This window comes from Scomber scombrus, chromosome 11 (genome assembly GCF_963691925.1).
Source record: "Scomber scombrus chromosome 11, fScoSco1.1, whole genome shotgun sequence".
Taxonomy (NCBI): domain Eukaryota; kingdom Metazoa; phylum Chordata; class Actinopteri; order Scombriformes; family Scombridae; genus Scomber; species Scomber scombrus.
In genome coordinates, this window is record NC_084980.1 from 16,132,345 (window position 1) to 16,159,550 (window position 27,206).

Sequence of the window (27,206 nt, forward strand, 5' to 3'; positions counted from 1 at the left end):
AGAACCAACATATTGATAGTAGGCAGCTCAGCTTGTCTGCAAAGCTCTGCTTCTGTGTTTAGCAGGATGACAGCACACATCTTGTTTGGCTATGCCATTCTTCTTTTTTTTGTTCTTTGCGCATCCTGTTACATGTGGGTGGAAGTGTTCCCTGATTAATTTCAAGAAACACCCAATTCAAAGTGAGGTCAGCTTCCAAAGCTATTTGATTTTTGACTGCTTTGCTCAACGACAGCAGTGATTAAAGGACTGTCAAATAGACTATTTCTGGTTGGCATCCAAATGATTGTATTGTTTGTTGTAAGTTATTGTTAACATTTAAAGAAGGCCAGACTATTGTCCCGGTGCCCTCTGAACTTTCTCACAATCCATCAGCCCAAGAACTACTTCAACTTGAGGCTATTACTTCTCAGGGTTGGGAGCAGGAATCCATCAAGATAATTGTAGATCCTTCTTGACACAGTCCATGGCTCCACAGCAGAGTCTCTGCTGCGCTTTACTTTGCTTTGATATGTTAGCATAGCTGCCTGTCTCATGCAAGGAGAGACAGACACCTGAATGTTTCAAATGCCCACTGGGGTTTTCATCAAGGTGCTGAGGGATGCTGGACGAGTACGGGCCTGTCTTCATCCTTCTCAAAGAGAGACAGTCTGTAGAAATGTCTTGTATTTAAAGAGCACACTATTCTAGGTTGAGTTTTCATTCATCACTTCAATCCTGAGAGTATGTTCCATTTAGCAAGTTTGGCAAATATGCCTACAGGACCCTGTTTTTGAAACATGCTAAATGTTGCTTTAGGATCCCTGCCAGAATTGATAGAAACTCTGTTCAAGCCTCGCAGAACAAGGCAGGGGTGGGGTGGTCAGGTGCGGTTAAGGCATTTTGTTGACACAGCAGGTGTCACGTGCACGTTGGTGTCACAGGGTTTAAATGTCAAACCATGCCAAGTCCATGTCAGGCTTTAACAAAGACACCTTTTATTATCACAAATTACCTTTCCATTGTGCAATGTTCAATCAAGCTGAAGTCACCCGCTTTTAGGGCTTGATGATAATATTGATGAACTGCAAAGAAAATGCCCTGCACTGAGAGTCACGAGCCTGACAAAAAAGCTCAGTGTTGGCAGAAACAATCACTGACATATTTTTCTGCCCTTGTATGGTTCTGATGGGAAATAGAGATAGAGAGCTCAGAGAACAGATGTGGATCATGTGGGCTTAGCTGATGTCTTTTCACTAACCTGGCTGCACCTGCACCACTTTTATTGACTCTCTGATGACAAATGTTGGTGAATTGTTTGTGCTTTACTGTATGGCCACACAAACACTATTGAAGTAAAGCTACAAGAATTAAAAAGAAGCTCAAAACAGGAAGTCTTGATCTTGATTCACTCAAATTCTCTGGTGATACAACCACCAAGGCGGCCTTGTGGATTTCACAAGAAAGGAAATAAGAGTATTGTCAGAGCGGCTGGCCAAGACTTAGCCCTTACTCAATAGAGCAAGCACAGCACAGGAAACAACATTTTGCCAAAATCCGCTCTGTACAGTGGCTACCTTTTGTTTAGGCTGCTCTTTGTGTTCTGGTTTTTAGCTCTTCCATGTTGCGTACATCCTCATCAAGTTTGCTAATTCACCTCGTCCTGACCTGTGGGTGCTGGAGCGCTCTGTGGACAACGGGAGAACCTACACCCCCTGGCAGTACTTTGCACGTAAGTTCTATCCTGGTATTTGTATTCATGGTATTCTAAAAAAAAAAATCGAATTACTTGTTTTATGACTGAAATGTTGAATCATTATAATTACATTCCCCATTGGATTTGATGGTCAGATTATGGCTTGTAAGTACAGCTTGTAAGTACATCTGAAATGCATGTTGGTGAGTTTTTGAGTTAATCTCTTATGTTCATATTTTTATAAGTAAATGCCACTAATCTCTATTGTCAACTGTTTAACACAATAGTTATTAAGATCATCCCCAATTTTAGACAGTTTCTGTGTATAGCATTTGGTAGCAGGATTACTTTTCAGATGTAACAATGGTGTTCGGAATAAACTAAAAGAGGTTTGAAAGTTATCTCTAAAAGTGCAGTACAAAAACACTACATGAGCAACAAATCTTTAACAAAATGCAGTAAAAAACACAAAAACACAGATTTGGGGGATTATCAAGGTCTTATATCCAGATTGTTAAAGTCATCACACTCTTTGACAAGTGGTCTGTGTCTGAAATTACTCCCTTATTTACTCATTCACTACTGCATAATACATACATCCCACATACACTACATCTATATAATAGACACTAAATAGTTTACTAAATAGTGAGTAGCAAATAAAGATTTTGGACACTAATCATTGTCACTTTGCATCATCACCATCTGCTGTAGAGTCGCATGACAGTAATATTCACACCTATAAAATGCAAAGCATTGCATTGTGGGATTGTTAGTAGAAAGTAGTGTACATGCCATGGACACTATTTTTTTCATTCCATTGTTTAATTTTTGGGGCCACTATATAGTTGATTAAACACTCAGCATTCGGACACTCAAATAAAATGGTGGAGGGTAAATATTGTACGCTATGTACAATACCAGGTAAAAGTTTGGACAGTAAAAAGGTGGTGATTTCTGACACAGTCATGTTTTTTTAAAATGAAATACATCTTGACTTGTTATCGAAGGAAAACCACAGGTGTAGCTCATAGTGTTAATGATGGCTCAGTTTCCCAATTACCTATGACACTATGTACAGTACCAGAGCCCTAGAAAATTACACCTATTAATTACATACTTCTCCGCTATGGCAAGCCAAATGTTTGCTGTGAAAAATTCTCTATGCGAGGATGGATTATGGTTTGTTCAGTGGCTAACATTTAATCCTGGCACAGTGATCAGCCTGCTTAAAACAGTTTAAGACAGGAAGAATGTGTGTTTCTACTATGCGAAGCAAACATCATTCTAAAATGAATAAATTCTAGGATAAATATTATGATTAAAAACTTGTATTTTGTATAGAAAGTGGCAGGTGGTTACTTGCTATCAATATAAAACTTAATTACAAGGGCTATAATGCCATAACTTGTCCCAGTGACTCCAAACTACATACCTGAATACATATTCTAGATTTGCTGAGTTGGCATATGTGAGTCACAATTTCTAATATCTAGGAGGCACCTGTGCACACAGATTGCCAGGAAACACACTGTGACTCATTGGATTTGCAATCTCAGAGTTTCTCATTGCTATCGACTTTGCTTGATCCAAGCTCATGTTCATTCAGGGTCATAAAGTGCTCAGAACAGACTCTTCATGATTCACTGATTTAGCTTTACGTTTACTTTTGAAAGCAAAACACCAATTTTGATAAAGGAAATTTCACATTTTACGTATTTCACTTATTCTTATATAAACCTACATTAATGTGTTTAACATCACACAACATGATTTATAAATATGAGGCAACTTGGCAGCTGACTCTGACTCTGGCACCTGAACACAACATTGGGCAATGTTTCATTTAATTGACAGATAAAAAATATTTTCTTTAATGTTTTGGCAGATTCAAAGCATGAGTGCCTTCAAAGGTTTGGAAAGCAGCCCAATGCTCGTGCAGTAGATGATGATGACCAGCTCTGCACCACAGAATACTCTCGAGTACTCCCCTTGGAGAATGGAGAGGTAGAATATCATGTCAAGTAGTTAAATCAAATCATAAATGTTACATTCTCTTAGATATCAAAAATGAATCTGTGTGAAATGAATGCTGTATTGTGTAGGTTGTGGTGTCTCTGGTCAATGGAAGGCCAGGTTCCAAAAACTTCACCTACTCGCCGGTGCTGCGAGACTTTACAAAGGCCACAAACATCCGCCTACACTTTCTCCGCACAAACACCCTGCTGGGCCACCTCATCTCTAAGGCTCAGAGAGACCCCACCGTCACACGCAGGGTGAGCCATAAACTGTACAACCTCGCACTGAGGTGCCATGCTGGCAGACTCTTGTCTCCCATTTGGACAAGCCAAATTTACAGATCTGCACCGACTTCCTTATTGCTGACACAAACAAACTCCCTGCTCGCACATTTATCCTTTTCGAGGCATAATGCCAGATCTGTCTGTCCAGTCATTATGATAATTCCCTTGGTAGAGACAGCCAAGATGGTTTGGAAAGCTTCCACTGGTTGCAGGTGTGGGGTATGGCACTTACATGGCACTTCAGTAGCCTCAGAGTATTGAGGCCAAACCCTGTGTTTTGCAGATTTTTTTGCAGTATTGGCTAAAGATATTTTTTAACATAACTGTAGTGAAACTGTTGAGATTGTATTGTACAATTAATCTCTTGTAGATGCATTTCCAGAAATGTATCCTCAACATGTATGTTTATAACAGTGCAGTAATTATTTATTTAACATGGTAAGTATGAATGAGTCATGGATGTCAGCTGTGGATTCTTATCAATGTTTATCATGCACTGATTCACCCCATAAAGCTACCCTTAGCTCATGGGTTGTGGTTTTAGTTTGTTGTTTACAACATGTGTGACTCACCTCTGTTGCCAAGCCAAGCCAGATAATGGTCTGTATAATGAGTTGCTGATAACGCCACTATTTACCTTGAATTGCTGCTGGTGGTAAAATTTTTAAATTATTTGTTGACAGTATTACTATAGTATCAAAGACATCAGTGTTGGCGGACGCTGCGTTTGTCATGGCCATGCACAGGAGTGTGGTGGTAACCAGGACGACCCAAACAGGTTAGTAATCCTCTTCATCTTCAGCAGTGTTATGAATATTTGTTTCGATATATTTGTGTGGAAACTCCTGGTTGAAGCATGTTTCATCACTTGTTCATTACAACCTTAACCTTTTTCTTATGAGCTTATCAAAATTTAACTTTGAAGAATAACTTCAAACAGTAAATCCATCTCACGTGTTTATTCATTAGCAGGGTTACATAGGCATTTTGTACAATGAGTTCCACTTTGTGTTACTGGTTTCGTGAGATGATTTAATGTTGAAAAAGAACACAGAGATGCTGCCAAATGTAGAGATTTGAGTGATAGTGAATTGTTCTGAGGAAGGACAATTACCTCATTGACATCACCATTGTAAAGGACAGCAGCTTCTTTTAGTTACTCTGATTACTGACTGTGATGCTATAAATGGATGGTAAAAGAAAAAGATGATGATGTGATAAAGTACTGCTTTGAACCACAGCAGCCCTCTGTATTCTGAACAGGTAAACAACAAAACAATATAGGATTCTTGTATTGTGTATGTTTTATAGTGAATTGGCCATTTTAAGTGAATGTACCCATTGACTTTTTTAGGTGGAGTAAGTAGCTCTCGCTGTTTTCAGTGAAAAAGTTCTGATATGCTACATGCTTGGCACAAAGCAGCTAAAGAAACAGACATTACTATCAGGAGTTAGTGGAAATAAAAACAGAGTTAAAAAGGAGAGTGAATATAGCACTGGAGCACAACTCCAGTCCACAACTTTATAAGGGGATAATATGTCAGTGCTGTGTTTAGAGCTTTATCTGCTGCTGGTTAAAAAGCTGTTAATGTAGGTTTAAAGAGAGGTTTTGAACTACCAATATGTTATATCAATGAAATTCTGAGTGTCACTAAATCCAGGTGTTTCATGTTCTTTCTTCAGACGTCATTGCGAGTGCCAACACAACACTTGTGGTGACTCATGTGACCGCTGCTGCCCGGGCTTTAACCAGAAGCCATGGCGTGCTGCAACTTTTGACAGCCCCAATAAGTGTCAGCGTAAGTGTACAATGCTTCCTCCAATGTATTTACAAAATCACACTCTGCTACTACCCACGCTGCTAGCTCCTTGAATTACGACCCCAAGGGAGGACTGAAATGTGCTCTTGCCTCTGATTTTTAAACCTGCTTGTGGATGCCCTGATATGGTATTGTAGAGAGTCTCAGTGAAGAGTTGAGATGACATTCCTCATATGGTATGTGTGATGAACAGGACAGTGCACAACTAGCTCCAGGATAACCGCTTTTGTCTGCATAGCCAACTAGTCAGCTAACTAGTTAGCCTCCCAGTGTCCCCCCAGTTCCCCCATGCCAGCTTATCAGCGAGCCATCCAGTCAGCCAGCAGAGCCTGTGTCAGCTGGAATCTAATTGCTTTGGACTGTTGACAAGATTTTCCCTCCATGAAATATGACCTTGTAGCAGCCACAAAAGCAGAGAAAGCAATATGAAGAAGACTTGTAATCCAATCAGTGCACTCATGTTGTGGAAATGCCCCCTAACCATCCATAAACATTAATGTGACACTGGGGTGGTATACAGGAAGAGGATATGGGGTCTTGTTTAGTTTGGATTTTTATAGTTTCTCTTAATACTTAACAACCAGACATATCACTTGGTTTTGGAAAATGAGTAGCTTAAGGTGCTTAAATGCATACATGGGAGACATTGGTAATTTGCTGAGGCATATAGAATAATTGTATCTGTGTGTGTCTGTGTGTGTCTGTGTGTGTCTGTGTGTGTGTCGGGGGTTTCCTTCTTAGCCTGCCAGTGTTTCTCCCATGCCTTTGACTGTTATTATGACCCAGAGGTGGAAAAGAGTGGAGCAAGTTTAGACACCTTCGGCAGGTACGACGGAGGAGGAGTGTGCATAAACTGCCAGGTATGAAGTTCATATCAAGTCTAAACTGATTCCTCTGTGGATGTAGGGTAGGAAGGGGGGTATAAAAATGAAGAAAAATTCCTTGTGTGTATATCTTTATGGAGTCCTCCTCTATAGAGCATTTCATGTGCAGACAGGATTGTAAGGCCTAAAACATTTCTGTAATCTTCACACACTTTTCTCTCACCAATCCAAGAATACATTTTATTTTCTTTAATCAAAGTAAAGTGCCATGTTCACACAATATCTTTCTGGAATATGATACAGATTCAGAGAGTATGTCAAAGTGCTTACAAAATGTATCGATCTGCAGCAAGAAGTTTCTACTGTAGAGAGAACATAACGCTTGTCTAATGACATGTGCTTTTAGACGAATATTGTTCTGTTGACTTATTTTTGAGTTATGGCTAACACATTAGTTTTGTTTTCTTCTTCAGCACAACACTGCTGGAGTTAACTGTGAAAAATGCATTGAAGGCTTCTACAGACCTTATGGAATACCTCCTGCGTCTCCCATTGGATGCATACGTGAGTCATGTTTTCTGTTTTTCTTTTAAACACTGAAATGCACATTTTTAAAATAACATGTACTTAATTATTTAATAGAATTTTTAAAATGGTTTTAATTGTCATTGATAGTAGTTTATTTTTTCTTTTGTTTGCAAAAGCTTTGCTTGGGAAGTATCTGAGTGATTCAGAACGCTTTTGGAAATGTTGGCTGCATATGCAGGCTTATATTCACAAGTCTTACACTTGGGAATTATGGCTACCCCGTGTATGTGTGTTTGGTATTTTTCCTTATTCTATCCAGGGTTATATGTGGATCGAAATGATCAATGTATCACATGACATATAAAAAAAGAAATATAAACATATATACAAAATAAAATGCCTTTTGAGACAGCAAGTGTAGAGAAATGTAGTGAGACATCCTAATTTGGTGACATCTTTGGCAAAATGTCCTTTGGATATCAGTTCAAAACTATTTACTGCTTGTGACTTCTTTAATCAAATTTGGAAAATGTATGAATGTGTTGCTGTCTCGTGGAAGTTGATAGTTTGTGAATGCAATATTGTCTCTCTATGTAGGTGCTTGACCTACAAACCGATGACTAACAAGCGAAGTCAAAACAGCTTTATATTCCATACTCTGACAGAGACAGACACAAATGGCACCATTGCTCAAAGCACCACTGGCACCACAGCTTGACTTTTACTAAACTGGGCTCCCCTCATGTTTACATTACTTTAATGGTCCATGGCTGTTCCCTGCTGTATAAATAGCTGCCAGTTGTGTTTGGACATTAGAAAGTATTGGAATTAAACTGGTTGCCCTGAGCGCTTTGAAAAGTAAACTATAAAATCCACAAACTCAATTAAGTGAGCTTAACAACGGAAGGTGTTCATTTAGGCAAAACTAAGTCGGTTAAGGTTTGGTAATCATTATTTGCTTGTCAGATCCCACATTTTGAGACAATGGATGGTGGAACAGTTTCTGTACTTTTTACTGAGATTTCATGTTATACACAGGAAATGACTTTTTATTAGACTGCCAATACTTCTCTGCTCTGTTGATGGTAATTTATGTCCATGTCAGTGGTGTTAGGTAACTAAGTACATTTACTTAAGTACTGCATGAGATACTTTTTATATCTTCTCTTGCATTAATCATTGCAAAACTCCTCTGATTTATCTAGTGACCCCTTGTTGAGGTCTGACCCCTAGGTTGGGAACCACAGCAGCTACAACAGTAACATGCTGCTTACACACTGATGCATCAGTATTAATAATATAATGATGCCATATATAATAATATACCATTCAGAAGGACAAAATAAGTACTTTTACTTTAATACTTAAAGTACATTTTGCTGCTAGTACTCTTAATACACTTTTACTTCTAATGGAGTTTTTTTTTTTTTTTTTTACATTGCTGTTTTGCTTCTTTTACTTCACTAAATACTTCTTCCACCGCTGGTCCATGTTAATGCACATCAAAGCAACTCTTGACTTCAGTGTGCATTTGTATGTATATGTTCATCTTGCATACACACATGTGAACCCATCAGCCTGCAGTTGTAATGAAAGGACTACAGCCGACTGTGAAATGGGATCTGGAAGGTGCATCTGCAAACCACAATTTTCTGGAGACAACTGTGATCGCTGCGCTGACGGATACTATTACTATCCTCAATGCATTCGTAAGTTTACTTTTGCTTAAACTTATCAAATGCTAGAAATCCATTAATGTAAAGGGATGAATGTGGTAGGGATATCATTCAGGTGAGCAAAGTCTATTAGGCATGTGGCATGAATCACATCAGTGATAGCTGTAAATAACAGCAGTGTCAAAATGGAATGAACAGCAATGAAATTAAAAAAACAGTTCTGCCTTACTTTTGTCTTATTAAATCTTTAGAGAAAAGTTAAATATTTGATAAAATTGTCTCTGTGTTTGAGAACTGAACCCACCCTTTGATGTTTGGAATTGGTTTCATGTTCACCTTTTTTAAAGCTCTTTGTGTTTCAGTCTGTCAGTTTTTCCCTTGAGGGGAGAATGCTACTTATTTTGGACTCAGCTTATTTGAAAGAAGTATGCCTTTAATGTTGCAGGGATACATGTAGACGGATGTATGTACATGTTCCAGCATAGACTACCTTTATTGTGATTCTTCATGCCTCACCTCCATCTAAAAAAATAGACATAGATATTAGACACAGAAGAAGATGTTTCTCTATCCTATCTCATTCTGATCTAGCTACAGACTCAGGAGTCTGTAAGATTATCATGATAAGCCACCAGGTCTTTCATAATTATTAATTAAGTTTTTTTTTTTTTTGACTTGACATTGATTGTTTGTTTGCTTGGTTTGTGGGTGGACATGTGGCTTCTGTGTACCTGAACTTGTCAGTGTAAGAGTAAGATTAATGTTTTATACAGTCATTACACAGAAACCAACACATCTGAGGTCTGCCCCAGGTGTATTGTTTGTTATTTCATATAAACTTAAATTGTCGACAGATAAATTTAGACTTGGCATTTAAATGAGAAATAGATTTATTGTGAGATGTTGTTATTAAATCTGGGTCTCTCAGCTTTGGGCTGTTAGCCTGGAGATAGTCAGACAAACTAGTCTAAACATGTAGACACAGTTATTATAAGGCTGTCTGGGTGTCAGGAGATTTTTCTTTGCTGTTTTGTGTCACTGTATGAAATCTCTACATTTAACATTTAAAGCTAAACTATTTAACTTTTTAATGGCCTCTGTGGCCACAGGTAACAATTACAAGATAATAGTTAATGCATTGTGCAACAGTAGAACAAGAAGAGAAGATGTCAGTTACATGACAATATCAACCTACAGTTTGTGAACAATAGCTAACATTAGCCATCTTAAGCTCCAGACCAAGAAATGCATGAGCAGCAAAAACCCTGGGTGCATTGATTTGAAGAAGGGTGTGTTACATGGCTTAATATTTTAACTTTTTTTTTTATAAGGGGGAGAATATGTTATCTCTTATTTCAATGTTACATAGTATCACTTTAATTTTAGCCAACTGATGATATTGTTAATCATTGCTGGTGGAAGGCAATGAATATTTGCATGGAAGGATCACAACATTAATTGTATCAGGTTGTCCTCAAACTGCATTGCAGTCTGTTTAGTTTTTTTCCATAACATGAATTACGATTATTGCAGCAATTTTTCACTGAAGTAAATGAAGCTGACATTTGAGGTATAAGTTAATTACAATTTTACATCACTGGAGGTCTTAATTTTGTGCCTTTTTTTTGCTATCAGGGTATCCCGTATACCAGACGACCACCAAATCCCCTGCAGGACCCATTGTGGGTAAGTTCATTACACAAGTGTTAGCAGTGTTTCATATCAGGGTCTAACCTAAATATTTAAAATGTTGTTGTCAACCCTCTCTCGTCTTTTTTTCTTTCCCTTTGTAAAGGGCCCTCTGCCTGCCCTCCGGGTTATTTTGGCTCACCCAGCTGTCAGCGTGAGTATGATTAGACCTGATATGTTGTGCTAATATAGAGGTGTTTACACTGCTATGCAATGTTAACTACTTTTATTGCTTCTACTCTCTGCTTTTCCTTTATGTAAAAAAACACTGTTGGTACTGTATCCTTTTTAGGAGTTTTTTTTTTTTTAAAGTCCAGTCCATGACTTTTTTTGTCACCTGAGTCACATTTACTCTCAGGCAGCCCATGTTGTTACAGAGGGCTTTAGAGGACTGTGTAAGGCACCACAGAGTCTGACTTGGTTTTCAGTAGAGTTAAAAGTCACCAACATGTGGCATTGGTCAGTCAAAAAAGGATTAATTCATGCAGGCTCGACTAAAGGTCAGGTCATGTTTGTAGACCTTATGAAAACAGAACTGTCAGTATATACAGTATTATGTGTATGTAATAGGATTATTAAAATGCTGGTATTATATATTGACAGAATGACAGCAAAACAGAGTGATGTCCTTAGATAATCATTTCCATTATGGGGGACTGAAGTTCAAGTGGTCTCTGTCCTCTCATGATAGCAATAGTCATTTGGGACTGTTCAGTGAGAACCAACCAGTCTATTATTAGTTACGACCACCGTTCTAAATTCCCTTTTCTGGCTTTCTTCAAGCTGGGAAACCCATTGTTAGTAATATGGCATTTCAGTTAAAACAAAGACCTCTAACTCTTGGCTTTTTCCTTCTTGTAATTTCTCAGAGAATGTAGCCAAACATTGACTTTTCCTTTAACTTGTTGTTGTCTTTCATCCCGTGATCTGACTGGGAAGGAATTTCATCTGCAGCATTTGAAAAGCTGATTTTAATGTTTGGAAGCAGCTTAGGGGCAAAGAAAACTGTGGCAGTCTCTCCAGTGGCTGTCCTGTCTTAGTGCCAAGTCTATTCACATACCAGTACCAGGCGAGGTTTGGCAAGATGTGCTCACCAGTGTAACCATACCTCTTTGTGCCACAATATGAACAGAGTTCAACTGACAGAAGTATTTGTCATTCCTTGTTGTTTAGCTGGACCAAAGAAATAGCTCAGGCTCATTTATAAGCGGGATTCAGGGTTCAGCAGGGTTACTCATTTGAATTTCTATTTGTTAGAATTAAATTAGTTGAATTGAGTGTTAGTTTAATTGTTAAGATAAGCATTTGCTATGTGTTTGTGCGCAGAGTGTATATGTGACTACAAAGGGACCGTGTACGGGGTGTGTGATGCTTCAGGACGCTGCCTGTGCCGTCAGGGTGTGGAGGGGGAGCAATGTGACCGCTGTCGAGCAGGATACCACTCCTTCCCAAACTGCCAGGGTGAGAGAAAATCACCATGCCAATAAGCAGTGTTCCCCCACTGAAAATTACAACCTCATCATTGACCTTACGTTTGAACTAGTTTTTAGTGGCCGCAAGATGTTACACTGTAGATGTAAACAAAGGCAGCCAATCAGAAAAGAAAAGAGGGCAGATATTTGATATTTTGGACTAATTGCAGACAGTGACACAGTTAGTGTTAGTGTGCAAATAATTTAAATGGTTTGGTCAGCAACCTTGTACATGCTGTGTGCTTTATTACTGCACAAAATTGTGCATTTGTCTGCATGAACCTGCTTGCACTAGTTTCTGGAGCAAATGTGCTTTGTCCTACAGGCAGGGTTTTTTTTTTTGCCATTTTAAAGTCTAAGCTTGAAACCTTTGACACTGGAACCCCAATGTTATAAAATGACCATAATCTCATCTCTTATCATCCTTTCATTTAACCTTATCTAAAAAACATGATGTAAAATGTATAAACAACTTCCTTACACTTCCTATACAAATTGATGTTTTTATTTATCTTTGCTAAAAGCAGCCTGCAGCAGATAAAATGAATTATGATTCATTGTTTTGGATTCTAATGAGACATTAGGAGTAATAGATGAGGAAAAATGGAAAGAAACAACAGCTCATAAGCTTGATTCTCTTTCTCCAGCATGTCGTTGTGATGGAGCTGGTGTAGCTAACAGTGACTGCAGTCCGAGTGGCCAGTGTGTTTGCCTACAAAACTATGGGGGGCAGGAGTGTGATGAATGTGCACCAGGGTTCTATGGATACCCAGACTGTGCTGGTGAGTGGATTTGGCCCATCTATGTCTATCAAAGTAACTGCAATACATATACAAATTAGATGTTTATGATCCCTGTTGATCTGAGTGCTGTTGGAAAAAATGTTGCTGCTGGTTTCACTGGGCTTAATGTGGCTAATTCTCATGACTGTAGAGCAAATATCCACAGTCTCCCACGGCATCCTGTACAACCCTATGCCGTCAGTCAAATTGATTTATTTAATGTATTCTTGGTGACTTGACATTTCACAGACAGCCTTCTTCCTTGTAAGGAATCAGATTCCCAAGAATAGACAACAGGGGATCACTAAAGGAAATCTAATTTTGAAACCGCACATGTCTTTTTGGACGCCTTTGAAACATTTGAAGATCTTACTTCTACTTGCTTCCTGTCCTCCAGCCTGCCAGTGTTCACAGGAAGGCTCATATGGCAACATATGCAACCCACTGTCAGGTCAGTGCCTGTGTCTCCCTGGGGTTGTGGGCCAGCAGTGTGACCACTGTGCTTCTGGACTCAGGTTCCCCCAATGCTCAGGTAACCATATCAGACACAATTATACTCATAAATAGAGACATTTTAGGACCGAGACAGAAACAAGAGTTATCAATTATATTAACAATGTAATGTTTAATGGTAGAGTTTGGTAAGGATTTAAAGTTATTTAATGTAGTAGGAAATCTCACTTTATTCACCTTTAATATCACATTGCAGAAAACAAACCATACAACTAAGATTTAGACCTGTTTTTTCTTCATTGTGTATTCATTCTGTGCTTCCAGCCTCCATCAGTCAGTGTAATCCAGCTGGAACTGACGGCACTGATCCTCAAACGGTATCCAACCCTTAATAAACTTTAATTCTCTGATTATCACAGCCCAACCATGATCATGTTTTTTTTTTCAAGCCTTGATAATGGAAGTGGTCACAGCCTAAATCCAGCACAAACAGTCCTATCAATGGTAACACAGCTGTACTGCTAAAACATAATCCTGCAGACTTTTTCAAGGAAGTGTTATTTTCCCTGTGCTGTACATGCAATTAAAATAAAGGAAACGAAACTTCCTTTCATTTTGAAGAGGAAGAAAAACAACAACCTTAGGTAATGCTTGGCTGTTTTAGGGTTTCTGGATGGTCATTTCCCCTGTATTTATTTTGGAACACGTCCTATATTTGGAAGACTGCAAATGACCAGTCATTCAGAAAACTGAAAATGCAGTAAAATATGCAGACACAAATAACTATAACTTGGCTTTTATCAGTAGCTACAAATTTCAACAATATTTATATATCAGTTATGTCACTGACTCCTTATCTGTTGTTTCAGGGATCCTGCCGCTGCCTACCAAACATAGAAGGAACCTTGTGTGAAAGGTGTAAACCTCTATACTGGAATCTGATAAAAGACAACCCTCATGGCTGTATAGGTATGTGACTGCAAGTCTATTACTCGCTTACTTTTGTAAATGGTGCAAGAAGTGAGAAAAATCAACTAAAAAAGTCCCTTTTTTTCTCAATGAGTATTAGTTCTGATCGCTGACCCCATTTTTCTCCACAGTATTAAATCTCCAGTAGCAATCTGACAAGGTACTGATATGGGTCTTGGCCCTTCTTACCCAGGGGATATGTCAACATACCCCTGTCAACAAGGCCGGATCTGCCTTCCTGTCCCTCAGAGGGGAGCTGGGGAATAACACGTTAATACAGGCAAATTCCGGTTAACTGCTCTCAGTGTGGAGCTACAGCGGAACCTGTGATATATGACATTGTAACAGAGCAATAATAAGAACCCAGTGCCACATAAAAAATGTGAAATACCTCTGGACTTCTTCTCTTGACCCTTCTTCTCCCCCATGAAAAAGTAACTGTGTACTAATCCACTGAAATATACTTAATATGGGACTAATAAGGTGGTTTCTATTATCCAGCCAGTCAGGAAACAGCTTCAGGCTTTGTCCAGATATCTGTCTAATGTTACAGTTCTGCTCTTTAGCAAGAATGTTATCACTACTACGCTGCCTGAAGAAACAAGAAGAGAAAAAAAGAGCCTTTAATATCCTAAGAATGCCTCTGGTTGACAGTGGCCGGACATTAAGGTTTCTTTTTACTCGGTTGAAAGCAAGCAATGGCAGTAAATCATCTCCTCTGGACCTTTGATGTGCAGATCTCTGAAGATTGAAGGGTTTTGTGCTGTTATGTTTCATCCATGACAGTGACAAAATCCTGTAATCAGAGTCTATTCACCGCTGATCCCCACCTTCATACCTCATAACCTTTTCACTCTCTTCCATATCAGAGTGCCAGTGTGATGTGAAAGGGACCATGAGTGGTGTTGGGGAGTGTGAACAGGTGAGTATTTCATAATTACATGTGGTGACTGATATACATTTATTACACTAATTTCATTACAATCAATTCAGTTTTGACTCGACTCAAAACTTTGTAAAATTTACTTTTGGTTTTATGTTTGTATAGAGAGGTGGACAGTGTCACTGTAAGCCTAATGCATGTGGACACACGTGTGACACCTGTAAGGATGGTTTCTTCCTGCCACAGAAAAATAATTATTTTGGTTGTCAAGGTGAGTCATCAGGGCAGACTAAATTTAAGCCAGTCTAACATTACATCTTATTGTGTCCTTATTTCATAACATGAGCAGGTTCTTATCTGTAAGAAATTAGAGCAGACTAATGGCTCATTTTTTCTCTCCCTTTAGGTTGCCAGTGTGATATAGGTGGTGCCATTGGCAGGGCCTGTGATGAGGTGTCGGGTCAGTGTCGGTGTCGGAAAAATATAGTTGGCCGTAAATGCACTGAGTAAGACGTTTTTTACTTTAATGTTTAAAGGGGACATATCATGGTTTTATGATTTTCTGTTATCTATACACTGTTATGATATTGGACGTCTACATTGAACTTGGTCCAAGTTCCAAACAAAAATGCTCCCTGCAAGTCAAACATTTAGGGTTCAGCCTGCCCTGAAAACTTCTTATGTAATGTTACTACTCTACTTCCTCCTTGTGATGACATCAGATTGTTCGCGTTTGTGCACAAACAGCCGTCTGTTACATGACCTTTGTTGCTAAGGGTGTTCCATGGGTTGTCTGCATCTATTCGCATATATTGGGACCAGATTCTGGCTAGAACATGTATGGATATATTTGTGCAGTTTCCATTTCTAGTACAGGAAAAAGAAGTGAAATCCTGCTACTACTGTTTGTTTGAATTGAGGGGCTGCATAAAGAGCCAGTATAAGATAAATGAGGAGTTTTTGAACTATAAATCATGGAGAGATATTCCAGTAGAGCCCCAGAATAAAAATACAGACCTGGAAATATGCATGATACATTCCCTTTAATACAGTTGCAAATCAAGACAGTTATCGTTATTGCTTCACTTTGTTTTCATTTAAAACTATATTTACCTCATTAGGCCAGCACCAAGCTACTATTTTCCCACTCTCCATCAACTGAAGTTTGAGGTGGAGGATGGCACCACACCAAATTCTAGACCAGTTCGCTTTGGTTATAACCTCCAAGACTTCCCAGATTTCAGCTGGAGAGGTTATGCTGTACTTTCCTCTGTACAGGTTAGTTGATGCTCACAATGCATGTTCATGTGATTATACTGATCAATCATGACTGAATATTGTATATTGTTGGGACTACCTCTCTGCCACTTTAATAACTTTATAGCTTCCTTTTTTTAGTCCATTCTGAAAGCACAAAAAAACTTTTGCTTTTGCCAATGCACAAAAAGTCCTACTTGAAGCAGACGTTCCTCTTTTATGTCAGTGCTGATGTTGGAATGTGGACACCAGCTGTCCTAGGACTAACACTATGTCTCTTCAGCCAGAGGTGATCCTCATGCTTACCCTTGGCTTTCCTGGCCCTTTCCATATTGTAATGCGCTACGCCACCCCTAAACATAGGGGGAGAGCACGAGTGAGAGCAAAGATCTTGGTGGTGGACGAAGCCGGTTTTCAGTCTTGCTGTGACTGTAAGTGAAGGGCTTCATTTGGCTGCATTTCCTTCTCTTTGGCTTGCTCGCTGTTTGTTGATTAACCCGCCCTGTTTGCTGACCTGTTTGGCCCACCAGACATGATTTTTAACATTTCTCTTAACATAACCTCTCCATTGTCTCAATAATCCTGTGCTATCGCAGTCAGCAGTTTGTCACTCTTATCCCTGCAGAGTGAAGTCAGAGTAACAGTGCATGTTGACCCAAAAGATGGGAGGCAGCACTTATTCCGTGTGGTTCTGCGGTTCACTAACCCAAGCAGCAGCAGTATGACTGGTAGAATCAAGGCTACCAGTACCAGAGGCACTGCAGGTAAGGCTGCCTCTGAAAGTGACTCAGCTCTTACATTGTACAATAAAACCATCAAATCTAACCCATCATGAAAGACATCAAAGAACTAAATGATTTCCATCATTGCATTTATCTCTATGTTGGATCCTGATGCACATTAGTTTTCTGTGCTCTCAACTGTGTGTGTATGACATTTATGCTTCTGCAGGGTCAGAGCAGAGTAAGGAAGTAATATTCCCAAGGAGTCCTTCCCCATCCTTCCTCACTGTCCCAGGAGAGGGCTTCGCTGAGCCCTTTGCATTGACCCCTGGGAAATGGATCATTCACATAAGAGCAGAGGGGGTTCTGCTGGTGAGTCCTATAAAGAGACATTGATGTGGAAGAGCATTTCATGATCATTCCTCTGTTTATTTCTTAATTGAAGAAATAATAAATGTCTACTAGACTGAGTACTGACATACACATTGTCACTCTCACTCTCAGGACTATTTAGTGCTGTTACCTCGGGATTACTATGAAGCACCACTGCTGCAGGAACAGATCACCCAGCCCTGCACATACTTACCCACCGCAAACAGGAACACAAAGTAATTCACTCTTCATTACTTTTCAGATCTAGCCCTGCACAAAATATTCCTCAACATTAAATAATATGCTAAGGAATGCCTTACAAATATGCTCGACTTTAGTTCAACATCAAATGAAACATGATGATTACATACTTATCTCTTATCAGTCTTGCTGGTGGTAATCACTGTTTCTGCCTCTGCCTGACTGTCTCCCAGCTGTCTGTTATATAAGCATGTAGCCATGGATGGGTTTAGCTCTGTGCTGGGCTCACAGGGAGTACTCTCCAACCGGAACGGGCGCAGGAAGAGACAGGCTCGTGTGCAACGTCCTACACCGGATCACCCTGAGATGGCTGCTCTTAATGGGAGACAGGTGGGAGGGCCTGGAGTTACATTACAATACAGAGATGTATTTACCAGAGTTTGGTTTCAGTATTGCAGCAACTAACATGCCCAATTAGGTCTAAATCTTTTAAATCAGTCCTTGAAAATGCTTTCATACAATGATGGCTTTTACCGCCCATATTTTTTGTCTTTTTGTTGGAGTTCATTTTAATTGTTGCTTATGTTCCTTGTGGTGTCAACATTGTATGTTCTGTTATTTGTCCTGTAGTCTCAGCTCCAGCTCAGTTTACGTGTACCCCATCCTGGTTTATATGCTTTTGTCCTGGAGTATGCCAGTGAGGTGGACAGTGTCCAAAATGTCAACATACTCATCAGTGGCCAACCAGGTGGCCAGATCCCAGCCAGGGTCAACATTTACAGCTGCGCTTACAGGTAAGTCCTGTTTTTGTTTCACCAGCTTCCAAAACACTGCTTGTATTTTATTGTTAGTACTAACATCACAGTCCTTGAGAAGTTGCAGAATATATATGTTTTTAAGCTGTTTTTGTGTTGTAGTTTTTTGTGCCGGAGTGTGGCGGTGGACAGCAGTAATAAGGTGGCGATGTTGCAGCTTACTCATAAGACAGAGCTTCTACTGCAAACTTCCACAACCTCATTCCTGCTGGTGAGTGAAATGTTTCCACAGAAGAATTATCATAGTCTATAAACTAAACAACAACAAAAAAAACATCTGTTTTTGTCTGTAGTACAAAGTGTATGCAGTGCCTGCAGAAGAGTACTCCATTGAGTATGTGGAGCCCAAGGTGCTATGTGTCTCCACCCATGGCCGCTTCACTGAAGACAGGTAACTCACAATAAATATATCCAGTCACAAGATTTTAATAACACAGTCACACAGAGGCTTTTTCATCAGCCACCAATGTAGGCTGCAATTTAGGTTTAACGCTACAAAACTAGACCTTTATTGTGTTTTGTTGTTTTGAAATATGGACTCACACATCTGTTTTCCAGGTGTGGTTGCATGTATTCCCCCAGCAAGGCAAGGTCACTCACCTGAGGCTGAACTTAGGGTCAAATTCACTTTCACTTACTCTAAATGTACTCTCGCTCAGCACCTAATGAGCAGGTTAGATGTTACACTCACACATGTGTTTACAACAGTCAGAGAGCAGTCCTGTCATTTACTGCATAATCCACCCCATACAGTGTAGAGAAGGGGTGTCCACTGTCCAGTAGGCCAAAATATGTTAAAAAAAGAAAGAGTTAGAATTATCTTGAAAGCAATGGTTAAGTTTAGTTGGCTCACAAATGAACATGGTTGCAAGACACAGACCACAATGATTGTTTAATATGCAGTGGGCATTCTATGTATGCCTTTGTGTGTATGTGTGCTATTGACCAAATAAAAGGGTTGCCTTAGAAGTTTGCTTGACTTTTCCTTTTCTATTTTGATTCACTCGATTTTCCTATTTGACGAATCTGCTGCTTCCTTGACAATATTTGAAACAACATCAGAGATCTTATGTATTTGGAAAAGTAAACTCACTAAAAGGACTATAAGTGGAACAGTTTTTGTTGTGTACTAAGACAGTTTATAAGTCTGGGAAAATAATTCACATTTGAAGTACGTTTTGATCATATTGGAAGGAAATGAAGAGGATGTAAGATGTAGAATCAGATAGAATAAGAAAGATGCAGCTTTATTTCAAGGGACTGGACAAAAATATGGTTAAAAAATTCAAGCATTTTTATACACAATCCACTTATTTAAGGGGCTCAAATGTAATCAGACAAACTAAATAATCATAAATAAAATGTTTCTTTTTTAAAACCTTGTTGAGAATCCTTTGCAGGCAATGACTGAGGTCTGGAACCCATGAACATCACCAAATGCTGGGTTTCCTTATTTGTGATGCTTTACCAGGCCTTTACTGCAGCTGTCTTTAGTTGTTGTTTGTTTGTGAGTCTTTCTGCCTTACGTTTTGTCTTCAGCAAGTGAAATGCATGATTGATCAGATTGAGATCAGGTGATTGACTCGTCCATTGCAGAATATTCCACTTCTTTGCTTTAAGGAACTCCTGGGTTGCTTTCGGGGCATGTTTTGGGTCATTGTTCATCTGTACTGTGAAACGCCGTCCAATCAACTTTGCTGAATTTGACTGAATCTGAGAAGACAGTACATCCCTGTACACCTCAGAATTCATCAGGCTGCTTCTGTCCTCTGTCACATCATCAATAAACACCAGTGACCTATTGCCATTAGAAGCCATGCATGCCCAAACATCACAATGCCTTCACCTTGTTTCACAGATGATGTGGTATGCTTTGGATCACGAGCCGTTTCAAGCTTTCTCCACACTCTTTCTTTCCCATCACTTTGATATAGTCTTAGTTTCATCTGTCCAGAGAATGCTGTTCCAGAACGGTGCTGCTTTTTAGATTTTTTTTTGGCTAGGTCTAATCCGGCCTTTCTGTTCTTGACGTTTAAGAATGTTTTTTGCACCTGTATTTGCTCTTGTGAAGTCTTCTCCTTATAGTAGGCTTGGATAATGATATGTTTACCTCCTAGAAAGTATTCTTCACTTGACTGGATGTTGTGAAGGGGTTTTTCTTAACCATCAAAAGGATCCTGGGATCATCCACCCCTGCAGTTTTCTGTGGACATCCAGGCCTTTTTGTGTTACTGAGTGTGAGGTTTTTTTTAGCTTAGAATGTACCAAACTGTTGATTTTGCCACTCCTATCTCTGGTGGATTTTTTTTTTTTGCAGCCTAAGGATGGCCTGTTTCACTTGCATTGAGAGTTATTTTAATTGCATGTTGTAGGTTCACAGGAACAACTTCAAATGCAAAGACCACACCTGGAATCAACTCAAGACATTTTGCCTGTTTAATTCATGATGAAATAACAAAGGAATTGTCCACACCTGTCCATGAAATTATTTATGGTCCCTTTAAAAAGAAGGTGGTACATATCAAAGAGGTGTAATTCCTAAACCCTTCCTCCAAATTGGATGTGAAGTAAGTTGAATATGTACTGGTAAACAGGTAAAATAACAAAACTCGTGTCAGTGTCCAAATATACAGTATATGGACATAACTATATATGTAAGTGTTTGATTTGAATTTCTGAATATTGAGATTGGGAATTTATCAAAATTCAAAAGAGGATTGTTGGAGATCAGTGTTAACAGTCTTTAAGTAACAACATCTTGTTGCTGTTTAATTTTTCCAGTCGGCACTGTGTTCTGAGGCAGTTCAACAAACCACCTTCAGCCTGGATTTTGTATGCAGCCCGTGATGGGCAGCTATCTTCTGTATCGGCTGTTGCTCCCCAGCAAGTATATTATGAAGATGGGAGACGGAGACGACAGTCAGGGGTGTTCCCTGTCCGTGAACCTCATAGCGATGGGGTACTTCTTAAATTCCCTCAGGTATCAGAGTGAAAACCGTGTTTTCCTTACAACCTTGTTGAATAATTTGAATTTTTCTGGAGCTGGCTGTGCTGCTGGGGGCTCTAGACATTCAACAAATAACCTCTGCCCTGACATTAATTTTCCATTTCACCATGACTTTATAACACTAAAGTCGCCTCTTTATTCTTTTTCAGACGGAGATCAGTTTCACCCCTGAGGTGCCCCTGCCTGGCAGGTATATGGTAGTGGTACATTATCACCAGCCTGAACATATCTCCTTCCCTGTGGAGGTCCGGGTGGATGCAGGACGTGACTGGAAGGGTGAGTGTGTCTGAAGAAGTGGTAGGTTCCCTCCTGTCTGATCACATGGAATTAAAGAGTTTATTTGCTCCTATTGGATATAAGCGCGTTTATTCTGGCATTGACTGGGAAAGCCTCTCAGTGAGCGGTGGGAGTTCTTCTTTAAGATTAGCCCCAGGACTCTTGACAAGATAATCACAGCCCTTGAACACACTTGCCCATATGGCTTTAATGGAGAGACAGATTATTGTGGAGTTTGTTGACGTCTCTTTTCAATATTCTTCTAATCTTTCACTCTGCTCTTCTTTTGCAGGTTCTATAAATGCATCATTCTGCCCTTCAGTCTCAGGATGCAGAGAGGTAGTCATCGCTGATGGGCGCGTGGCTCTCGACTTTGACAAGCAGCCCTGGCAGCTGCCAAGCATCTCTGTGACTGTGCCACCTAGGAAGACCCTTATTTTGGTCAGTGGATTATGTGATTATGTCTAGATCACATTTACCCACTAAATTAAGAGATACATTTGAAAAAAATACAAACATGTTAGTGAGACATACCTTTGCGTAAAGTCTGGAGGTTTGAGGAGTCTTTATTTCATACTGTATTTGTTCAGGTTGAGTGCTTGGCATACTGAGGTCCTCTCTCCTCAGTGTTATACCATGTCCCTAACAACAATGAAGGGACTGTGTTCTACCTGGCAGCCACACACAGTTTTATAAAAGCTAAGCTTCCAACCTCTGTAAGGCTGTAGCAGGTTGGGCTTTTGCTTTTCTGCTGTTCACTTTCAATTTGACTTCTTCTGACAAGATGAAACAAAAATGTGAATAAAACACTACCATCCAAGTTTTTTTTTCTGTATCTAACAGATACATACAGTACGTTTTAAAGAACAAAACGAACCAAAGTGGAAGATTTTGCTGATATTTTGTGTGATTTTCATCATGTTATGATTTGCATCTTTGGACAGGATTATATCATGTTGGTTCCTGATAACAGTTACACACCAGATCTCCTGAAAGAGAAGCCGCTGGATAAGTCTGCAGATTTCATACAGCAATGCAGAGGAGAAGGGTTCTATATTGAGTAGGTATCCACCATGTCGGTAAAATAAGCTGGCCTCAAATCCATTTGAAATGGTACTTTAAGGATTTGATATGTTTATTTGTTTTGTTTGATAAGCCCTTCTTTCTTCTTATCAGTGATATATTGAGTCTTTTTTCAGGGCAATAATCTATTTTGTCAGCAGCTCCAGTATAGTATTTTTACAGCAATAAGCTTTGGTGAAGCAGATGTTTGTGTGAATAGTGCCCTCTAGCAGTGATGATTGACTATAAAATCATAGCTGTGTTTGACAAAGCTGCTTTCGTTTTTCTGTCCCCTCAGCCCCAGAACATCATTTCAGTTCTGCAGGGAATCTGCCCGCTCACTTGTAGCAGCTTATAATGATGGAGCTCTGCCTTGCAACTGTGACAAATCTGGCTCCACAAGGACTACCTGCAATCCAGTTGGGGGACAGTGTCCCTGCAGGCAGCACGTCATTGGTCGGCAATGCACAAAGTGTGCCACAGGATACTATGGCTTCCCCTACTGCAGACGTGAGTGAACATTTGCTTCATGAACACATATGCATGATAGAGCCTATGACTGAGGAGTTAAAATTTGTGGGGTATTTTAATGTAGTATGAAGTATGCCTATTGAAATCCCCTCTCCCTCTGCAGCGTGTGAGTGCGGCCACCGATTGTGTGATGAAACGACAGGAAGCTGCATCTGCCCTCCTCAGACAGTCAAACCAACATGTGATGTTTGTCAGAGAGAGACTTTCAGCTACCACCCTTTGGTGGGCTGTGAGGCCTGTGAATGTTCTCCAACTGGCATCAAAGAAAATACGGGGCGTGACTGCGATCGTGTCAGCGGACAGTGCAGGTGAGTGGAAACATACTCTTGACAAGGCTGTGTAATTAAACTGTGCTTTACAGCTCGTAGTTGTTTGATTTCTACTACAGAAACGTTATGTAAGTTAAAGCTTCATAAAAAAGAGAAAAAGTAACTTAATCAAAACATAAAATACTCTTAAATATTGAATGTAGTGACAAAAGAGAGAGCTGTAAAAAAAAAAAAAAAAAAAAAGAAGATCAATAAGATAAATGTTTTAAGTCACCCCTGGAAAGATCAATCTAAAAAAATCTTTATTTATATCACTATGAACTGAAACTTAGTCTATTTATGTTTAATTGCTGACTGATAAGATGAAAAAACTTGCATACACATATCCTTTCTTAATAATCTATTTTTACCAACAATTCTTAATTATATGATTGTATAATTAATTTAAAATCTGTAGCACTGTGCTGAGTAATGGTTTGTCCCTTACAGATAAAACGTCTCTTTCATTCCTTAATTTTTGAGGGATGAAAGAGTCCAGAGAGAGCAGCTTCTATTCTCACAGTGAAAGTGAAATATAATACTAAAACACTTAAAGTGATTAATAGAGGATTAATTCACAGACCAGTCATGGTGACAGTCTGTCTTTTCTGTTATGCATGTTTTCACTTTCAGCTTCACCACTCAGTCACTGTCATAGATTATGATTACTGCCTTTGCCTGTACACAAAGATATGTTCAAATACAGTCCTGATATTACAAATGTATAAACCTGATAAAATTGTATTGTAAATCACATCTAGGAATTTACTAAGGATAACATGTCTGTGTATTTTGATGTAGTTGCAAGCCTAGGATTGGTGGACGGCAGTGTGATCGTTGTGCTGCAGGTTATTATCGCTTCCCTGATTGTTTACCTTGTGACTGTAACCATGGTGGTGTCGCACCTAACGTGTGTCACTCAGACACTGGGAGGTGTCTCTGCAAGGTGAGCTAAATGGCAGCAAATTGCTGATCTAAAACAAACTCTTTTGTTCATTTTTGTGTATTCCTCTCGCCTTGTTCTGACTTTCTCTCCATCATTGCTGCCATGTTTGTAGAGAAATGTTGCTGGTGTGAGGTGTGATATCTGTCGGGAAGGTTCCTTCTATTTTGATCCCTCTACTCCTCATGGCTGTACCAGTTGCTTCTGCTTCGGAGCCACTGACCAGTGTCAGAGCTCCAGCAAGCGCAGGGGGAAGGTGTGTTTGTTTTCACTGCATGTCCATGATTGCCTTTGGAAATGCATGCAAAGCTTTCTGGCTAATAGAAAGTATGTGGTACGCATACAAGCTGAACATGAATGCATATGTTCAGGAAAATGACCTACAATAGCATAGCAGATCATAGTATACATACCAAAGTAGTTTTACTGGTGTCTGAGCACATTTTGTGGTGTCAGTCAGTTATTTATCGTTAATCATCGAACGCTCATCATGAGTCTTGCTGCTGTGATCTTAAGCTTGTGGAGGTGTTTGTCTGTTTTGAACGTAAATGACTGTCTAAAAAATAAAGAATTACTTGTTTCCCTTTAACACGTATATAATCCCTGCTGTTAGTTTGTTGAGATGCGTGGCTGGCATTTGGAAAGCCCCGACCAGGAGGAGGTGCCATCTGTGTTGAACACAGCCAGTAACACAGTGGTGGCAGATATCCAGGAGCTTCCTCCCACAGTTCAAGATCTACACTGGGTGGCGCCATCATCCTACCTAGGAGATCGGGTGAGTTGATGTAGGGATGTAACATAATGGCAGCTAAAAGGCTGCTGTTAGTAAATATTTACTAATGTTTAAATACGGAACCAGATACTTCAATAGTAATATAGTAGTTGTTATTTAATTCATAAATTGAGCCCAAAAAAAACAAGATTAAAAGAAAATTAAGTAATTTTGAGGGAGTTCGTCTGTGTTCCCTATGTTACTCACTGAATTCACTCAGTTGTTGAGATTTGATGATGTAGCAATATCACTGCATTTGCATTTTATTCTAATTAATTAAAGCTCAATATCCTAGCTCTATTTTGACCTATTTGACTTGTAGTTGTGTACACACAGGTTTTCAATGTAGTGGATGAATGTAATGAACAATGTAGGCACTGTATAGTTAATTTTGTTCTCCTATTTAAATTATTTGGTTCATATTATTTTGTTTGATTTGGGATCTATTAATTGATAAACTGGCTCCTTATAAATTTTGCTCTAATGGACACAACAACATTGATCTCAGTAAAATGGTGACCAAAATGGTGTAATAACTGATAACTGATGTTATGTGTTATATGTCTGAAATGTCAAAAAAGACCCGTGAATGCATGAAAACCAAATTTTCCTTTAAGCAATATGAAAATTCAGATAAGTTGACAGTTGTTTCTTTCTTTTCCTAGGTTTCATCTTATGGTGGTTACCTTACCTACCAGTCCAAATCCTTTGGCATTCCCAGAGAGGGAATGGGTCTAATGGACAGAAGACCTGATATCCTGCTGACTGTGCGTAATCACAGTGCCCCCAGTTTCTTCTCTCTCAGACTTCTAATTTTTCTTTCATATATCACTCACTTCATTTAATCATCTCTGTATTTGCCCCTAGGGCCAGGAAATGACCCTGATCCACATGGCTCCACATGTCCAATCTCCAGACAGACTGTATCAGGGTAGAGTCCTTCTCATAGAGGTAAACAACACAATAGTTCTCTTTTTTGTCTCAAGAGTTTGTAGGCAGTGATGTTCATTTAGTCACACAATACAGAACTACATCCTTTCCTATTTTTAAGGCCTTATCAGTAGTGAGGAATTAAAATCTGGATCAAAAAAGACATGTGTGTGTGAAGTTTAATTTTAAACAGGAAGGTGTTGCTACAAGAAAACTCAGTGAATGTCTGAAAAGTTAAGGGTTCAAACAGATAAACTAAAGAAATCACGATTCACCCGTGTCAAGCATAAATGTTCATACTGAAATTAAAGAAAATCTTGCCAGTCTGTAAGTGTTGAAATATCTTGTATTAAAGTGTAGTTGTAATATGTTGTATATATATATACACACATGCACAAAAACTATACTATTGTATATGTGTGTATATATGTGTGTATATATGTATATGTGTGTGTGTGTGTGTGTGTGCGTGCGTGTATATATATATATATATATATGATATACCATATTAAACCAAAAAAATGTATTTCAATCTGAGTTTCCCCTTACATTTTTCTCAGTATTATTACCCCAGTAACTTGTCTTTTGTCTGCAGGGAAACTGGCGCCACGCTGGCACCAACAGGCCTGTGTCCAGAGAGGAATTGCTGATGGTCTTAGCCGGTCTGGTGGATCTGAGGATCCGAGCCTTGTACTATACACAAAGCCAGCGGCTCAGTCTAGGAGAGGTGGGCTTTGAGGAAGCCACTAAAAACGGGACTGGAGGTCCTGGTAACAATGTGGAAAATTGTTCCTGCCCACCTCAGTATTCCGGAGACTCTTGTGAGGTGAGGTATTAAAAGGCCATTAAATATCACTTAATAGCAGCAGAATCTTTATTTTTTATATGTCAATAACATGATGTAAAGATTTGTTGATAAATGTAAGAGGATTATAT

General features: G+C 39.3%; 1 protein-coding gene across 2 annotated transcripts in view; it reads left to right on the forward strand.

Annotated features, from left to right (window-relative positions):
* LOC133991283 (laminin subunit alpha-3-like) overlaps positions 1-27,206 on the forward strand; it is a 56,286-nt gene that overhangs the window by 8,391 nt on the left and 20,689 nt on the right. For both annotated transcript variants that reach the window (XM_062429814.1, XM_062429815.1), the window contains exons 3-40: positions 1,594-1,711; positions 3,564-3,682; positions 3,781-3,951; positions 4,662-4,756; positions 5,662-5,777; positions 6,540-6,658; positions 7,096-7,186; positions 8,728-8,859; positions 10,462-10,512; positions 10,622-10,669; positions 11,842-11,976; positions 12,635-12,769; positions 13,167-13,301; positions 13,547-13,599; positions 14,092-14,191; positions 15,061-15,113; positions 15,240-15,345; positions 15,481-15,580; positions 16,196-16,352; positions 16,957-17,095; positions 17,283-17,425; positions 17,558-17,661; positions 17,860-18,016; positions 18,257-18,420; positions 18,544-18,652; positions 18,735-18,832; positions 21,223-21,421; positions 21,598-21,724; positions 22,017-22,165; positions 22,669-22,784; positions 23,085-23,296; positions 23,421-23,625; positions 24,427-24,571; positions 24,684-24,824; positions 25,182-25,343; positions 26,006-26,107; positions 26,208-26,291; positions 26,866-27,096. In XM_062429814.1, coding sequence (XP_062285798.1) covers positions 1,594-1,711; positions 3,564-3,682; positions 3,781-3,951; positions 4,662-4,756; positions 5,662-5,777; positions 6,540-6,658; positions 7,096-7,186; positions 8,728-8,859; positions 10,462-10,512; positions 10,622-10,669; positions 11,842-11,976; positions 12,635-12,769; positions 13,167-13,301; positions 13,547-13,599; positions 14,092-14,191; positions 15,061-15,113; positions 15,240-15,345; positions 15,481-15,580; positions 16,196-16,352; positions 16,957-17,095; positions 17,283-17,425; positions 17,558-17,661; positions 17,860-18,016; positions 18,257-18,420; positions 18,544-18,652; positions 18,735-18,832; positions 21,223-21,421; positions 21,598-21,724; positions 22,017-22,165; positions 22,669-22,784; positions 23,085-23,296; positions 23,421-23,625; positions 24,427-24,571; positions 24,684-24,824; positions 25,182-25,343; positions 26,006-26,107; positions 26,208-26,291; positions 26,866-27,096 — 4,821 coding nt within the window. The remainder of the gene's footprint in view (positions 1-1,593; positions 1,712-3,563; positions 3,683-3,780; positions 3,952-4,661; positions 4,757-5,661; positions 5,778-6,539; positions 6,659-7,095; positions 7,187-8,727; positions 8,860-10,461; positions 10,513-10,621; positions 10,670-11,841; positions 11,977-12,634; positions 12,770-13,166; positions 13,302-13,546; positions 13,600-14,091; positions 14,192-15,060; positions 15,114-15,239; positions 15,346-15,480; positions 15,581-16,195; positions 16,353-16,956; positions 17,096-17,282; positions 17,426-17,557; positions 17,662-17,859; positions 18,017-18,256; positions 18,421-18,543; positions 18,653-18,734; positions 18,833-21,222; positions 21,422-21,597; positions 21,725-22,016; positions 22,166-22,668; positions 22,785-23,084; positions 23,297-23,420; positions 23,626-24,426; positions 24,572-24,683; positions 24,825-25,181; positions 25,344-26,005; positions 26,108-26,207; positions 26,292-26,865; positions 27,097-27,206) is intronic.